Source organism: Notamacropus eugenii, chromosome 2, assembly GCF_028372415.1.
Source record: "Notamacropus eugenii isolate mMacEug1 chromosome 2, mMacEug1.pri_v2, whole genome shotgun sequence".
In the NCBI taxonomy this organism is placed as follows: Eukaryota; Metazoa; Chordata; class Mammalia; order Diprotodontia; family Macropodidae; genus Notamacropus; species Notamacropus eugenii.
Window position 1 is genome coordinate 348,231,252 of NC_092873.1, and position 17,809 is coordinate 348,249,060.

Here is a 17,809-nt window from a genome sequence, read left to right on the forward strand (position 1 = left end):
AGATCATACTGCATTGATTTGTTATAGAGGCAAGAGGGATCCACTACTGCTATTCGGGCAGGGACGTGACATGCTCAGACCTGTATTTTAGGAAGATCACTTTGGCAGCAGTGTGGAACATGGATTAGAAGGAGGAAAGACAGCCAGGAGAACCATTAGGAGGCAATTGTAATAAATAGTCCAAGCAAGACGTCATAGAAGCCTTAATTGGGGTAGTGGATATGTAAATGGAGAGAGGGGATACTAGAGATGTGGGGGTAGAATGAATGAGATTGAACAAGTGATTGGATATAGTGGATGAGGGAGAGAGAGGAACTGAGGATGACTCTGGAGATATAACATGGGTGACTGGAAGGATGGTGGTGCTATCAATAAAAAGGGGAGATTTTGAGGGAAAGGTAATATTGGCCTGGACTAAGTTGAGTTTGATAAGCCTATGGGACATCCAGGCAGAGATGTTGAGCAGGTGATAAGTGCCTAGAGCTCAGCAGAGAAATGAGAGTCCGCTATGGAGATCTGGAAGTTATCCACATAGAAATAATAGTTGAATCCATGGGAAAGAATGAGATCACAGAGTATAGGGAAGGAAAGAAGAGGGTCCAAAACAAGCCAGGGATACATCTCTAAATAGGTAGTAGTACATGGCTGATGATCCTGCAAAGGAGACAAACAGTTTGAGAGCAGATTCAGTCACAGGAGCATAGAATTTTTTCATTTAATTTTTATTTTAGTTTTCCTCAATTATATATAAAAAATTAACATTCTTTTTTTTAGAATTTTGAGCTCCAAATTCTCTTTCTCCTTCCTTCTCACTGCTCCTTGAGAAGGCAAGCAATTTGATAGAGATTATACATGTGCAGTCATGCAAAACATTCCCATATTAACCATGTTGCAAAAGAAAACACCGACCAAAAAAAAAAAACCCAACAAAATTTCAAAAGTATCCTTCAATCTGAATTCATATATCATTAGTCCTTTCTCTGGAGATGAATAGAATTTTTCATCATAAATCTTTTGAAATTGTTTTGAATCATTTTATTGCTGAATCATTCACAGTGGATTGTCATAAAACATTGTTCTTACTGTATACAGTGTTCTCATGGTTCTGCTCATTTCGCTTTGCATCAGTTCATATAAGTCTTCCAAGTTTTTCTGAGAGCATCTTGCTCATCATTTCTTATAGTATAGTAGTATTCCTTCACAATCATATACCATAACTTGTTCAGCCATTCCCCAATGGATAGGCATCCCTTTAGTTTCTAATTCTTTGCCACCACAAAAAGAAATGCTATAAATCTTTTTATATATGTAGGTCCTTTTCTTTTTCCTTTGGTCTCTTTGGGATACAGACCTAGTAGTAGTATTGCTGGCTCAAAGGGAAGAAACATAGAATTTTAAAGTCAGGACTTCAGTAACCATCTAATCCTACCCACACTCAAAAGGAATCCCCATTATAAGATACCTAAAAGTATGATATAACTCTTAGAATCTGCTTGAAAAACACCAATTAGGGAGAAACCATTCCATTTCTAAACTCTCCTAGGAATTTCTTTTCTAGCAAGCCTACATTTGCCTTTTTTTTTTTTGCAACTTCTGTTGATTGCTCCTGATTTTGACCTCTGAGGCCAAACAGAACAAGTTTTAATGATAGCCCTTGAAAACGTTATCCTGTCCATTCTGAGTCTTCTCCAGGCTACCTGTCCTTTACTGGGTCCCCATATGACATGAACTCAGGGCTCATTACTATCCTTTGAATGATCTCCTTCCCTACAAAAGTCATTAAATTGTGGTGACCATAACTGAACACAATACTACAAATGTGATCTGATGGAGTCAGAGCATGCAAGTACTATCACTTTATTTAATCAAGTATTAAGTACTGTATGGCAGACATGCTAAGTGCTGAGGAATGCAAAGAAAAAGCAATTAAACTCAAGGAGTTTACATTCTAATGGAGAGATAGTATGTATATAAAGAGGTACAAGGTATAGAATATATATGGAAGGTAATCTTAGAATGAAAGTCACTAGCTCCTGCAGGGACTGGGTGTGTGTTCATCCTTCGTTGCCGAAGAAGACCATGTCATCAGAGAAATAGTGACATGACTTGCACTTGACTTTGTTTTGAGTGAGGAAGGGCTGTGCAGGTCACCAGCCTCACTTTTCCTCCAGAGCCATCTGAATCCAGTGGCCAGAAATTCATCAGAATGACTGGAGATGACCCAGGATGAGGCAAGTGGGGTTAAATGACTTGCAAAATCTCCATAAAATAGTCTTTTTGGCAAGTGTACATTTTGCATTTGGACAAAGTGGCCAGCCCATCAGAGTTGCACTCTCTGGAGCATAGTTTGAATACTTGGCAGTTCAGCTCGAGCAAGGACTTCAGTGGCTGGTACCTTATCATGCCAGGTGATCCTCAGAATCTTCCTAAGACAGTTCAAGTGGAAGCGATTCAATTTCCTGGCATGGTACTGGTAGACTGTCCATGTTTCACAAGCATATAACAATGAGGTCAGCACAATGGCTCTGTAGACCTTCAGTTTAGTAGTCAGTCTAATACCTCTTCTCTCTCAAATCTTTCTTCAGAGCCTCCCAAACACTGAGCTAGCTCTGACAATGCATATATCAACCTCATTGTCAATGTGTACATCCCTGGAAAGTACACTACCAAGGTAAGTGAACTTATCCACAACATTCAAACCTTCTCCATTTGTTGTAACTGATGGTTCCACATATGGATGGTGTGGTGGTGGCTGATGGAGCGCCTGTGTTTTTTTGGTGTTAATTATTAGGTCAAAATTAGCACAGGCAGCAGAGAATTGATTCATACTTTGTTGCATCCTAGCTTCAGAGGCTGCATTGAGTGCACAATCATCTGCAAATGGAAAATCATGCACCAACACTCCCTCCACTTTGGTCTTGGCTTGTAACTTTTTCAAATTGAAGAACTTACCATCAGTATGGTAGATGATCTTAATGCCGTGTTCATCCTCATTGAAAGCATTTGTCAACAGGGCTGAAAACACCTTGCTAAAAAGCATGGGAGCAACCCCACAGCCGGATTCTAACCCTAAGTGTGCTCCAATTTGGGATAACTATGATATATATATATCATATATATATACATATATATATGATATATATATAACTAAGAAATGGAAAAATAATTTTAAAATTTATTTAAAAATAAATTTTAAAAGTACAGTAAAAAAAGTATCAGCAAATCAATAGAATATAAAATATACATACCCAAAACATACTTTATATATTATTAAAGTACCTACCAGGAAGAAATGGAGAAATTCAATTCAAAATAACTATTTGGGGATCTATCTACCAAGACACGGGAACTATAATTTTTTAAAAATTCATGGAGAAACAAAGAAGTTCACAAATCTTAAAGAAAAAAATTTTTTAAAAATCGGCAACAGCAGATTTCAAATGACATTACAAAGCAGAAATCATAAGCAACTATTTGGTATTAGTTAAAAAGTCAGTCCATATATGCCATGTACGAGCTTATGAACATAGTAGCATATTGCTTAATGAGCCTGCAGAACCCAACTACTGGGATAAGGACTCAACTGGAAAGCAGAAATTAGGTTTAGATCAGAGGTTCTTGACCTTTTTTGTGTCATGAACCTCCTTTGGCAACCTGATGATGCCTACGGACCCTTTCTCAGAATAATATTTTTAAATGCGTAAAATAAAATATAAGGATTACAAATGAATTATATTGAGGCAATTATCAAAATATTTTTTAAAAATTCACTGACCCCAGGTTAAGAACCATTAGACAGTAAAAACAAAGAAAATTTTGAAAGACTTAAGAACTCTGTTCAATGTAATGATTTCCCATGATTCCAAAAGACCATTGATGAAGTATTCTACCTACCTACTGAAAGAGAGGTAATGGAATCAAGGTGCAGAATAAGATATATATTTTCAGTCATGGCTAATGCAGAAAGGCTTTGCTCAACTATGCATATTTGTTACAAAGTTTTTGTTTTTCTTTTCTTTAATTCCTTTTTTTTTATTTTGGAGGCAGTGAAGAGTGAACAATAGATTTGGGCGGGGAGGTTGGAGGAAAAAAAGCAGCATTATTTATAGCATATATAGTGAACACAAGATACTAAAGGGAGTAGAATTTCATTGTCCATTTAATAAAGTAAAGGGAGTGCTGGCCATGTATCCACTGACTGGAGCCTGCCAAACACCTTAATTTGGATGATGTAATTAACCCCTAAAGAAAGAAGAACTGTATTGCCATCTTTCTTAAATCCACAATTGTACCCATGGGGATCCATAACTACAATGTTTGTTTCTTTGTTCTTGCTGCTTGCCAGACCTGTATAATGAAATTAATTATTCTTTTAAGTGATAAATTTATGTTTTTACTGTTAAGGAGTAGGGAGCAGGGGGTAGGAGGAAGTTTGTCTATAGTATACAAATACCTTGGTCTGTTTCTGAGAATGAGATCCCAATGTAACCAATGAATGATATCCAATGTGACATGGTCCCCCCGCTCCTCACCCCACCCCCATCCCTGCCAACACACACACACACACACACACACACACACACACACACACACTCTCTCTCTCTCTCTCTCTCTCTCTCTCTCTCTCTCTCGCTCTCTCTCTCTCTCTCTCTTCCTCTCTCTCTCTCTCTCTCTCTCTTTCTCTCTGGACAGATTCATTCACCCTAACCTGCACTTACACAATAGCCTAGAGGATTTTCCCAGATTGCAGGGAATCAGTCAGTTATGACCCCAACTACATTTTTGGTACTACTCAAGTGTTCTCTTAGAATCTTAGTGATAACCCTGGTGTATGTGTGTGTGTTGGAGGCAGGGGCAGCAATCTGCCTCACTATTCACCACTATAGCTTCTGAGTCCCCAGGAGCATGTTTCCCATTTATACAAAACCAGTCACAACACCATCGACTCAAACATAGAAATTTTATTAAATGATCAGGCTTAAAAACAAGAATAACATATGCTCAATAAAAAGCAAAATGAATAATAATTATCCACATTATACAGTATAAGGTAAGAGCAAGAATAATTATGATATTTACTCAATAGAAAAACCAGAAATAACAGTCCATCCATAAAACTGCATCACACTCTCTAACCCATGTTCAGTGTCCATGGGGGAAAGTGGGCACACTTAAAGAAATCTAGCAGTGAGGAACATTAAGTAAGGAAACTCGTGCTTGGGGCAACTTACAACCCTAGACATTAGACCTTGATATCCTGGGTCTCCTTACAGAATAATTTGTACCACCTGTCTGCTGCTAGCTTCTCTATCTGCTCCCCATCTGGTACTCACAGCTCTCCTGCTGGGCAAATTCTTTTCTCCATTTCCCTAGGACCATCAAAGCAGAGAGAGGCTTTATCATACAGTTACCCTTAGCAGAGTACTGAAAAAGTTGTATGTTCTCTCAGTGATAACCACTTCCCTTAAACCAGAGCACTGCCAAACTCCTCATAACTGCACTAACCCCTACAGGATAGCCTAGGAGTGGCATTGGGCAATTCTTAAAGGCAATATAATCTATCAAAGTTAGAGTCTGGCTCACTCGCCTTAACCTGCCCTCATGCTGGCAGTCAAAAGATTTTTCCAGAGGGATGGCAGTCATGGTCTCTTGGTTACTACTAAATCCTTGGGGTCTATAGGATAACCTTGGTAAGGTGGGGACACAGACTCTTTAGCCCCCAGTAGCATGTTTCCTATTTACACACAGCTACCCTGACTACTGTTGACTCTTAAACATAAAACATTTGCTAAATAATAAAGCAAGAGAAAAATAATCATAACAGATGTCCAACAGAAAGAAAGATCATCAATAATCAAAATATAGTAGTATATACATTATCCTATGTCACATTCTCCTACCAATGCCCATAGTGTCTGCCAAAGAAAATGGTCACACACATAAGAAGTCCAATAGGTAGGCACACAAGTAGGGAAACCCATGTGCCCAGGGCAATTCACAACTCTGGACAGCAGACCTTGTTTTCTTGGGTCTCTATAGAGAAGAGCTGGGCAAAACCACTTCTCACTCTGATCCCCTTCTATTAGACAGTTACCATTGGACATTAAAGTACAGGCAAAGTCTCTTAGCACACAGCTACCATTGGCAGGGTGCTGAAGAAGTTTTATTCCCTTTCAATGACAAGCAATTCCCTTAATATGGAGTCCTACCAAACTCTTCAGAGGCTCTGAGAAGTGTTTCCTTCTCAATCTGTAGATAGCCTTTGAGTCATGCAGCCTTCTCCTAATCAACTCTTCAAATAGTGAGATTCCCAGACTAACAGCAGCAAATTCTATCTCTTAACTCTGATCAGTTCCTGTCAGCCACTGTTTTCTTTTTTCGGTAAGCAGATCTTGCTTCTTATGCCTTCTTTCCTTGATTCTTCCTGAGCTCAGTTACCTCTTCTTTTCCCTTCATCTGGTCATCTCTTACCTTTCCTCTGTCCTTTAGTGACTCCTTGCAAACAGTGACAAATGTCTAACATGATATGAAACTGAAAAGATTCAGTTTTCTGTTAGATATGTCCTTAGCAGTCCTTATGTAATCTTCCCATGGTCCCCAAACAGTTGTTTTATTTATACTTTCCCAATTATAATCTTCAAAAATCTGAAACAAGTAATACATAAGCAATGAGATGTATCGTACAGTACACAGCAGCCATCCTGACCTCTCTCAGTGTTTTGCTTCCAAGCAGCATCTCTTTGGTACGTTTATCTGAAGGTCAGTTGTCTCTCAGCTTTTCAGAACAATCTCTGTCTCACCTCAACAATTTATGTAAGAGGCATTGTTTCTTCTTGAGCTGTCATTATCAGTGTTCCTTCCACAAATGTTCTTTGTTAACCCTTTCAGGGCAATTTTCCTACCAGGTGCCAGGTGTTCCTTAATAGGAGTGATGCCCCACCTCATCTCAATGTGGTTATGGTCCTGCACAGTAATCTTTAACAAGAATCTAATCAGAGCTCAGTAAGCCGGAGAAGTGGGGGAGCCTTGGGGCATCCAGACACAGTTTTGAAGCAACATGGAAACATGCCTTCTGTGAGTCTTGGAGAGTTGATCAGATTGTGTGATATACATCATTGACAACTGCGAGGTACTTCCCCCTATATCAGATCAGTAAAACTCATCAACCTGGATTGATTACCTTTTTTCTACGAAGTTTGGTTGTGGCCAAAGGACAATTAAGTCAATTGACATGGAAGGGCTGAGTGCCTAGACCAGACCCAAGAACCATTCCATATGACTAGGGGAAGTAAACACAAGTCACCTTTTATTAATTTGTGTATTTATAGGTATAGTTTGTTTCCCCTAAAAACTAGGTTCTATGGCTGCCTTGGGCAGCTGTCAAGACTCTTTTTTTTGACCTCACTGTAAACCATGAGAGAGCTAAATTCAGGATCATGGGTCACAACATGGCAATATAGCGGAGACTGTCTGTCTTGCTTGCATAGGTGATATATGTGTTCACAAAGGTTTGCCTTAATGCCGCTTATAGGGATATCTTTCAAATTTTGCCTTCTCTCATTTATTTTGTTTCTTGCCTGGAAAGGAATAGGAGATCAGGATTCTGAGCCTGGGCCATTCTGCTCTCCTCAGGAAAGTGATACTGGGCTAGAACTATATCTAGCTGCCACCCCCACAAAAAAAACCCCAAATATTGTTAGTCTAAGGAAAATGACTTGTAGGTTCAAGCGATTTTTTTCTGATTCCAGTGTCTTAATGAGTATCCCAAGCTATATCTGAAGACTTGACTCCCTACCAAATGCTATTTACACAAAGACCATTACAAATATTGAATAGCAAATAAACCCTTTTATCCAAGCTAGTAGTAAATGGAAATCAGAGAAGTTATATAGATTAAAATTTACCAGACAACACAAATTAAATAAGCTCTCCCATTGCGGGGGTAAGAGATATTGTCTCCTCTCCACGTCAGCTTCTTCCCCAATTTTTTTCTCTCCCTCCAGGGGCCTATCCTGGAAGAAAACCTAGAATTGCCCAGGTTCTCTCTTGAAGCTAGAATTCTGAAGCAAAAGGATCTCTCCACCCCTGAGCTCTTGCCACCTCTACTCTTCATAGAGGTTCACGATGTTGACTAATCACCAGTGAGGATAGTCTTATGCAAATGTCCAGTCCTGGAACCTGGTATCATAGGAACAAAAAAGATGTTATTAAAGCAACAGAAGGTCCCAATAACACCAGTATAGAATGAGCCAGCACTATGGGAAGTTCCCAGCAATATGAGTTTGATCTGTGTAAAAGCCTGACTGAGATAAGCCAGAACAATATTTTTTTTTTTAAAAGTAAGTGTTTAATAATGCATTTTGTTTTCGTACCATCAGAGTTTGTCCCAGGGTCCCTCTTCCAATTCCTCCAACCCCACAGAGCATCCCATATAACAAATAGTACTTTTAGACAAAAAAAAGAAGAAAAAATTAGTAAAATAGATGTATTTATTGGAAAAAGTCTGAAAATATGTGCAGTGTACAACACTTATGAACATCTCCCACTTATGCAAAGGAATGGGGTAGGACTGACTTCAAAGCAATACTTTTTCTTGGCTTTCTGATATCTGGTGCTTCTTATCAGTAATTGCTGGGAAGGATCTGAAGGAGGTAAGGCAAAACTGCTGTCCTTCTGCCATCCTGACTCCACCTCACCCCACCCCAACCCCTGTCTCACAAAGCGATATTTTTCATATAAAATTGAGTTGTTTGGGAACCAGATCATCAGTTGGGTCTTGCACAAGTTATATATAACTTGGTTGTTATACATAAGGGAATTCTGGTGGTGAGGTTCAAGCAAAGGATGAACATGTCAAAGATAGAAAAACCTTTCATTCAAACTATCTTTAAGGAAATACATTCTTCAGTAGAGTCCCCTGTTGGATATACTCACGTACTCACTTCATTTTTTGATAGAAAGTATGACAAGAGATCTTTCACCTGCTGGGTGACAGATAAGATGGGAGAGATAAATGTGATGTGTACATGTGGTAGCACTGCTTTAGCTATATCCATCTACATTTAGATACTCCCCCTGCTTTCTGCACATGACAAAAATGTAGTAGGATTAGTAATTAATTAATTAACCAGCTTGGGGAGAAGTGTTTGTGTCATATGTAATTTGATCACTGATCTAATACATGGATCAGAGCTTACTCAGTGCTCATGGGCAAGGCTTTCCTAACAAATGCAGTCTCTGTCCCCGATCACCAGAGGGTGCTTCAGCCTGTGTTCACCTCTGTTAACCACATGGTGAAGGGAGGCTCTGCGATTACCTAGCCAATGTCCACCCTCTTTCTCTAGCCTCAGTCCTTCCAAGTGCTCTATTTCTAATGGTGTAACTCCTTCACTTATAGCATCTGGTGAGACAACCACGCTGTCAGTGGAGTCTTCTTTCCTCTAATACCAACTAACCCTCTGAAATGGGCCTCACTTCTTGGCCTCTGCATTCATCCTTTTTCTTATTTAAGTGAAAGGAGTGGAGTCTCCAACTTTGTAAGTTTGAAAGGTGTCAGAAGAATGTTCCCACATCCCAGCATTGTAGATTCTAGGTTATAGAACCAGCATCAATGTCCTGAGGAGCAAGAGCTGACTTTGGGGGTGACCTTTAGACTCCATTCCAGTGGGAGCTGAAATGAGCACTCATCTGGAAGTCATGTCACATCTGGACATGATCTTGGTGGTACCCATGCTAAGGAAGCTGGGTAGAACAGTGGCTAGAGTGCCAGGCTTGGAGTCAGGAAGACATGGGTTCAAATCCAGACTCAGATATTTACTAATTGTGATCCTGGGCAAGTCACTTAACCTTGGTTTACCTCAGTTTCCTCATGTATAAAATGGGGATAATAATAACATTTATCTCCCAGAGTTGTTATGAGGGTCAAGTGAAATAATAATTATAAAGTCCTTAACATAGTTTGTGCCTGGCACATAGTAAATACTGTCTGAGAGACAGTTTAACCTTCTCTCTAGCAGATATCATGAGAGTGCAAGAAAGGAGCTAACAACTCAATGACTTAAAATGTGATTGTTTCTAAGCTTTACGCCTACTTTTGTCATTTTTGCCTTCATTGTCAACTTTCAGTCTGTCTCAGTTCAATTAAGGGAGGAAAGACTTTAACTCTTACCCAGACCAAAAGACCTGCGGACCTGGGGGGTGGGAAATACAGATGGAGGCGGGGAGCACTCCAGGGGCTAGGGAGGGCTTGGCAGTAGTTAAGACTGGGTGAGCTACCACTCTAGCAAAGATGAACTTAGGTCCTGTTACAGATGGAAGAAAACTATCAGGTTTGGGTTGTGTCTCTAAGATATTTCTTTACTTACTAAATAAAGGCCAAAATCCTTAACCTGACATTTAAGACCTTCCACAATCTGGCCATAATTTACCTTTTCAGCTTTACCTCCTATTGCCCCTCACACATATTCCAGCCTAAGTGGAAATACTTGCTGGTCCCAAAACCAACCTGGGCTTTCCTACCACCGTGCCTTTGCTAATTCTACTCCTTTGCCTACAATGCCCCCTTTCCTCATTTCGGCCTTTCAACATCGTTTCTGTGATTCAGGGTCCAACTCAAACACCACCTTCCCTCTACATGGAGCTTTCCTTGATCTCCCTAGATGGAAGACTTTTCTCACCCTGACTCCTGGGGCAATTTGTAAGTATCTCTTTTATGGCACTAACTACCCAGTTTTGCAAGACTTATTTTATCTCTGAGCATGTTTTATCTTCCCTGTACTACTCTGTGTCTGGATCTTAAGGAACAGAAATACAACCACACCCATTCCTAATTTAACTATAGCGTTTATTGATAGCATACAATCAACAATGGAATGTTCACTCACAGGAAAAGGAGATATAAGCTTCTGCCTCCCCACCACCCTTGGGCACCAATCTTGGTTGCGTTCTAGGAAATGAAGCCACACATGAAATCACAACCCAAAAAGTCAGTTATATTCAGATTATAGACCCATGTTGAGTGACCCTAGTATACTGGACTCTAAAATAAGATAGACAAAGGGAACAAGAGCCTTTTACAAATGTACCAATCAACAAACTATGGTCCTTGACTATAATAGGACACTATTACACTATATGAGATGATGAAGCCTGCTTCCCATCTCTTGGACTAGGAGTATGTAACAAGGCAAATATTTTCAGACATGACCAATGTGTTGTTTTTTCACTTGACTATACAATTTTTTGCCAAGGAGGGCTTCTATGGGGATAGCGGAAAAGAGGAGGATTGGGGAGGGGGATTGGTGAGTAGGGATCATTGTGTAAAGAAAAGAGTGTCGATGAAACATTCGCAGGTATATAAAGCAGGTAAAAGTTCAGAAGGGGACACATGTAAGCAGGACTGTTTTTTTTATATTGTGTCAAATTTGGTACATACTTTAAAAACCCAAGTTCGCACTTTCATTTACAATCCTCTTTTCTGTTCTGTATTTGTTGAAATTTGTATGTTTAGTGAAAATAAAAATGAATCAGCCTAAGAGAAGCAGATTACCAGGCACTTTTGAATGTGTTGATCATGAGCAGATCCATAAGGATAGACACTGTGGGTGTGGGGGGTGTTGATAAATCTCTTTGGGTGTCAGGACTGCACTCATGAATTCATTAGTCATTCTATGCGTTTTTGTCTACATTTCCTTCTTCCTGAAGCCTAACATACTATGGAAGTAGAAGACCTTTTCTCATTAATCTTGGAATTCCAAGCAATTTTGTCGGTGCCTACAGTAGGTGCTCAAAGAGTGTTGGTTAAATGAAAATGAATGTGCTCTGAATAGTTTCACAATAGTGATACTGAACTGTCCCCACTCTCATCTGACGACCTTGTGACCACGGGCACGCATTTGTGACACTAAAGACGGCAATCTGAGGCAAGGGAAGTTGTTCTCTAAAAGCTAACAGTTCCTGGAGACAATTTCTTCTATTTCTGCATGGTTGCCTAAAATGGAATAATAATAGGGATTCATGTTTATGTAGTGCTTTCCTCACAGTAATTCTAGGGGCAAGAAAGAAGCACCTACTGATTGGTTTAGTTCCCTGGGCCTTAGTTTCCTTCTTTAAGATGAGATAGACTGGCCATGTACCAATATTATAATATAATTACGTATAATTATATTATAAATATAAAATAATTGCTAGCATCAAGTATATACGGTATCTATTTATACTTGGAAACTCCTCCTGCTTTCTATACTCTTTTACAACATGTAGTAGACTTAGTAATTATATAATTAATTATAGTTTGGTCACCCACCTAGTAGATGGGTCAGAGGTTAGTCAGTATACATGAACTAGCATTTAATATATAATAGCTTTAAAGAAAACCCCAAATGGGATCATGAAGAGTCAGACAGGACTGAAAACAAATGAATAACAACAACGATTAAAAAGTGCTGGGAAGCACTTTACAGAACTCATCTGATGCTCGTAACAACTCTAGGAAGTATGTGTTATAGCTATCTTCATTTTACAAACGAGAAAACTGAGGCAAAAAGTGGTAGGTGACTTGCCCAGGTTCACACAGCTAGTAAGTGTCTGAGGCAGGATTTACACTCAGGACGACGAGTCTTCCTGACTGCAGGTTGGCACTTTAGCCACTGCTGCTCCAGAAAGACTATTTAAAATAGAAGACTCAAGGTCTGGGAAGGACCCTGAGGCTTTAAAACTAAGCTGATTAGAGTGAGTTTCCTTCTTGTGGTGACCAAACTAAGAGTGAGACTGTCTTTTGATTCATTTGAGCAGTATCACTTTTTTTTTTCACACCAGACCAGAAAGGGAAGTAATTAGAGAGGGAATGGTTGGTGTCTGAAGCGACTGTCCACTCTGACCCCCAACTCAAGGGGCTGACATAGACAAAACTGTTGTTCTCTTTAAGCAAATCAAAAGAAGCTAACCCTGAGTCAGAGAAATCCAATTAGCAAAACGAAACTTCCTATTTGCTTGAACCTCTCTCAAAGTACAAAATATTCTGTATTAATAAACCGTCTCTGACAGAACAAAACATAAGGGTACAGTTTTTTCTTCCACTCTACTTAATAATATTCATATGGAAATATGGGGTGTATGGAGGGCAGCTAGGTGGTCTAGTGACTAGAGTCAGGAAAACCTAAGTTCAAAGCTGGGCTCAGACACTAGCTGTGGGATCCTGGGCAACTCACTTAACTCTTTGGCCTCAGTTTCCTCATCTGTAAAATGAGCTGGAGAAGGAAATGGCAAACCACTCTAGTTTCTCTGCCAAGAAAACCCCAAATGGGGTCACAAAGACTCAGAAACAACTGAACAACCAATGAGGTGTTCAAGGAGGACTAGCACCTCTGGTGTGAGGGTTGTTGAACTCTCTTCAGGACTGCTCATCCACCTTTGGTATCCACCTGCTACCCAACTCTCTCACCTGTGGCTCTGAGAAGCTGTAGCATTTGTAGCACCCACACCCCAGTAAACCATCTGGGCAGACAAGCTAAATCAGGTTGAGGGAAACTGACAGGTCTCAGACCCATTGGGGTTTTAAGGGAATTTCTAACCAAAGAATGTAATAAATTTCCCAGGCGGAATAAGTTGATGTAAACTAACTTTTCTAACAGACCATGAAGGTGACTTGAGCAGGTGCTGTTGAGCACCTAGAGCGTAGTCAGACATAGAAGACATCCAAATCATGCACTGCATCTCAGGCCATTGCCAGTCATCCTGACAAAATCTTGCCACTGGATTTGATGACTTAGGAAGAGAAAAGCTGACCACTTTTGCAAATTTATCTCACTTAAATCCGGTTCATGAGCAAATCAAGACATCACCCTATAATGTCATTGGTTCTTGAAAATGAACAACCACATGGAAGTAACAATATTAGTCCTTCTGGTTGTCTTCACCCCCTCAGTCAAATTACTGGTCTAGTACCAGCCATATTAGTTCCAGGATGCTTTAGGAATTATAGTCCAAAAAGCAATCATTTGTGGGTTTTATAAATAGAATCTAGGCACTGTTCTCCTGAGACCCTGTCTTCCCTTTTGCAGAGACACTGATAAAAGGACCATAGACAAGGCTGATAAAAGTTTCTGCTAGTAAAAATGAGCTGGTTTTCATCTATGGACTATGTTATCATTAGGGCTTGTATTTCTGTTTGTTTTTTTCCTTCTAGTATTGGAAATAAAGCACACAGACTCAGCTACATTTTCTCATCCATTCTCCCCTTTGACCAAGGGCATTTGCAAGACTCCTAGCTTCAGTAAGAAGTGCTATGTGTGGCTGGGGAAAGCTGTGATGTTCACTGGGTCAGTTGGTGCTGATTTCACTTATGGATGATATTTTTTAGTCTTCTCATTTTGAGCTAGTTCCTTAAAAAGAGGAAGTTTCTATAGGAGTTAAACTTTTTTCCCAGGTTTTCCATAAAGTTTTTTCTTCCATTCTACTTAATAATGTTAATATGGACATATGGGGTATATGGAGGGCAGCTAGGTGGTCTAGTGGCTAGAGTAACTAACAGGATTGTTTTTTATCAACAGACACAAAGGAGGGGGTATTATCCAACCCTTGCACTCAGGTTAGAGCTTTTGAAATGATTGAGCTGTTAATACCCTTTCGAACAAAGTCGCCTTCCATATTTCCAGTCAAATAGCAGCCACCCCTACTTTCAGAATTCCCTTAGATATCCTATTTTAGCTGTTAAATTTAATGTTTCACAACAACAGTCACACAGACTAGCTCCTTAGCTTTTAAGACAGAATCATAGAATATTATTAGAGCTAAAGCGGGCCTTAGAGAGGTAGTGTGACACATAAAAAATTCAAGAGACAGTCGAGAGACATAGTTACATAAGTAATTAATTATTTTATTAATTATTGCTAGTAGATAATTAATAAAAGGATTGGTTATTTGGCCATCTCTTGTGAACCAAAGACTAGTCCTGGTGGCTTTTTGATGTTTACATGCCCTTGGAAGAGTTAATTGGAAGAATGAATATTATATTATTATTTATTGTCAAAATATTAGGAGACATCTAGTTTTCCAGAGCTAAGGCCCAATAAGCAAGCTGTACCTTGAGCTTGGCATAACAATTCTTTGGGCTCACCCTGTGGATGATCTCATTCTCTGGCAGAATCACATAATTATTCTGTTGCTTTGACCAGCACCAGGTGTTCTCTGAGCCTGGACAAGCATCTGCTATATCCATGTTCCAGTCATGAAGCCCTGCTATGAATCAAATTTGTCTCGTTGTTGCTGTTATCCCTCATTGTCAGGGCTACTGCTCACTGCACAGTACCGAAGTCTCCCCACACTGCCTTGGGTCCTCCCACTAGGGGTGGATCCTGGCATATGTGTCGCGACTTGCAAAATGTTTTCTTCACTTTGAAATTAAACTTCTGTTTGATTCCTGACTTGTCTCTAGCTTGCTCTGTTTAACTCTGGCCATCCACAGGTTAGAGGTTGGTTTGGTCTAGTTAACATTAAGTGGTATCAGAAGTGGGATTGGACATGGAACTGGACCATTGGACTCTTCAGTACTAGTGGGAATGGTCTAGGTACCACTAGAGATTTTTTTTCTCCAGAGACTGAACCTACCTCCTATCTCTCCTCTCTTCTCCTTCCCCCGCTAAGTCTGATGAGTCCTCTGTCCTTGTCCCTGCTCCAATCCTCCAAGTTCCTGCCTTGGTTGAGCTCACCATTCTTTGTGAGGAAAACTCCAGGGCTCCTCCAGTGACTGGATTCATCTCGGATCACTCTAGTAAGGATATCTTTTCTAAAAGTGCACACCTCTATTAATTGACCTTTCTGTGTACCTCTGCTATTTTTAAACTGCACACCTTGGTAACTGTGCCTCTATAAAATTAGAATTATAATAACACACTTTGTTAAAACTCTCTGCGTCTATTTGTATCTGTCATCATTTTGTTTGTGTTTTTGAAAAATGTGAAATGTGTCATTTTTGTGTTGTGATCTAAATTCTATGACCTTGAAAGATTTAAGATGCAGCCAGCAAGAAAAACTTCTAAGAGCTGTAGCCAGAGAGTTTGGAACACTGGGAATGATTAATGAACTTTCACAGTTGAAGCAAGTGTACCAGTAAGCAGGACAAACTCCCACTTTAGGCTTTCTGTAGGAGATTAGGTTATAAGGAAAAAGAAAACAAAAAAATCTGCAAGGTATTTTTTTTTCTGTCATTTCAGCTTTGATTATTTTGGAGTTAACAGAAATAAAATCAGATAATCAAAGTTTGTGGAACTGCTTAAAATATCTTAACAGACTGAGGAATTTAAAGATTAGTCATTTTAAGATTGCAGGGGAGAACTCCTGGGACCTTGGGGGTAATTCCAGGAACTCACTCCCTTCTGAAATATCTTAGTAAGTTTTGGGGTACAACTCTGTAGAATTTGTTTTAAGGAAAAATAAGGATGAGATTTTACAAAAATTTTGAAAATAAATGACTAGATTCATAGCTTCATTGTTCTAGGGCAACAAAGGAAGGCAGCTAGTTTGTAAGTAAACCCAGAGTAAAGAAAAAGATAGATAAACAGTTTGCAATCTCTTGTTAACCCTTCCTTGACATTTCTGACCATGAAAAAAGAAAAGATTGCTTAAACTAAAGAGACTCCTATGACTCCTTCAGGTCAGAGACCCTTTCCCTGTTAACGCCTCTCATCCTAGATCTGATTCCCACATACAGATGTTAAAAAAACTGCTAGAAAAATGTAGGGAAATTTGAATTATGTTCCAATTACATAAATATGTTCGCTGTGTAATCTTAGACAAATTATCTTATTTCTATTTGCTCCAGTTTCCTGATCTGTAAAGAGAAAAATAATAATGGTACCCACCTCTCAGGATTGTTGTGAGATCAAAATAATATAATGATTATAAAGTGCTTAACACAGTGACAGGCATATGCTTAAGTACTACCTTATTTCTTTAATTGAAATTTAATTCATTTAATTGAATTCTTCCATACCTGATAACTCTAAAGTGGTTTTAAAATGTCAAAAGTATTAAGATCAAAATTTTTTATATGTGATAATTTGAAAATGCAATTATGTCATCTGAAGTTTATTGTTTATGTTATTATTTTATTTCTAAATTCTCTCATACTGTGAAATTTGAGAGACCATTGTAACAAAAACTCTGTTAGACAAAATAACTTTTTAATCTGTATGGCGTTACACATGAATTAGGCTTTTAAAAGGGTGTGATAAAAACCGATAATTAAAAATTGTTAAATATTTAATGAGGTATGTTTTGTAAAAAAACAGATAATAAGTTTAATGTAATAGCAAATTTTCATCTGAAATTTTGGGATATTATGAAAGTGTATAGGGTGGTTTAAAGATGTAGCTTCTACATATTAATGATTAATCAACTATCAAGTATTTGTTGTATGTCTGAAGCCCCAGAATATGTATAGTTAATTTATAAGTGAAGGATAAATGAAGCGTTAACTGTTAAAGAAACATCAGAAAAGATATTCAAGCCCTAAGTTGTGGTTAGTGAAATTTTGCTATTTAAAGTAAAAATTCTTGGGACCGTAATTTACTATTGTTTTGAATTTTGATTACAGGGATAGTTCTCTGAATTGTCATGAAGCCAATAGCAGAAAATGGCATGTGCTGTAATCTTGGAATTGCTAAAGGTGGATGTCTGTGCCTGGGAAAAGTTTTGGGGATGACTTATGGATGGTGTAGTTGGATCCTCCTGACTCCATTTTCCATTGTGCTATTTCCTTTCTGACAAAGAAATTTCCCCACCTTGTTAATCCTAAACCTTGCTTTTAACA

At 38.9% G+C, this 17,809-nt stretch overlaps 1 protein-coding gene across 1 annotated transcript in view; it reads left to right on the forward strand.

Annotated features, from left to right (window-relative positions):
- LOC140528260 (uncharacterized) overlaps positions 1 to 2,704 on the forward strand; it is a 75,900-nt gene extending 73,196 nt beyond the window's left edge. The window contains exon 14 of the mRNA XM_072645947.1: positions 2,586 to 2,704. Within this exon, the coding sequence (XP_072502048.1) occupies positions 2,586 to 2,607 (22 nt within the window). The 3' untranslated portion in view covers positions 2,608 to 2,704. The remainder of the gene's footprint in view (positions 1 to 2,585) is intronic.
- The last annotated feature ends 15,105 nt before the right edge of the window (positions 2,705 to 17,809 follow it).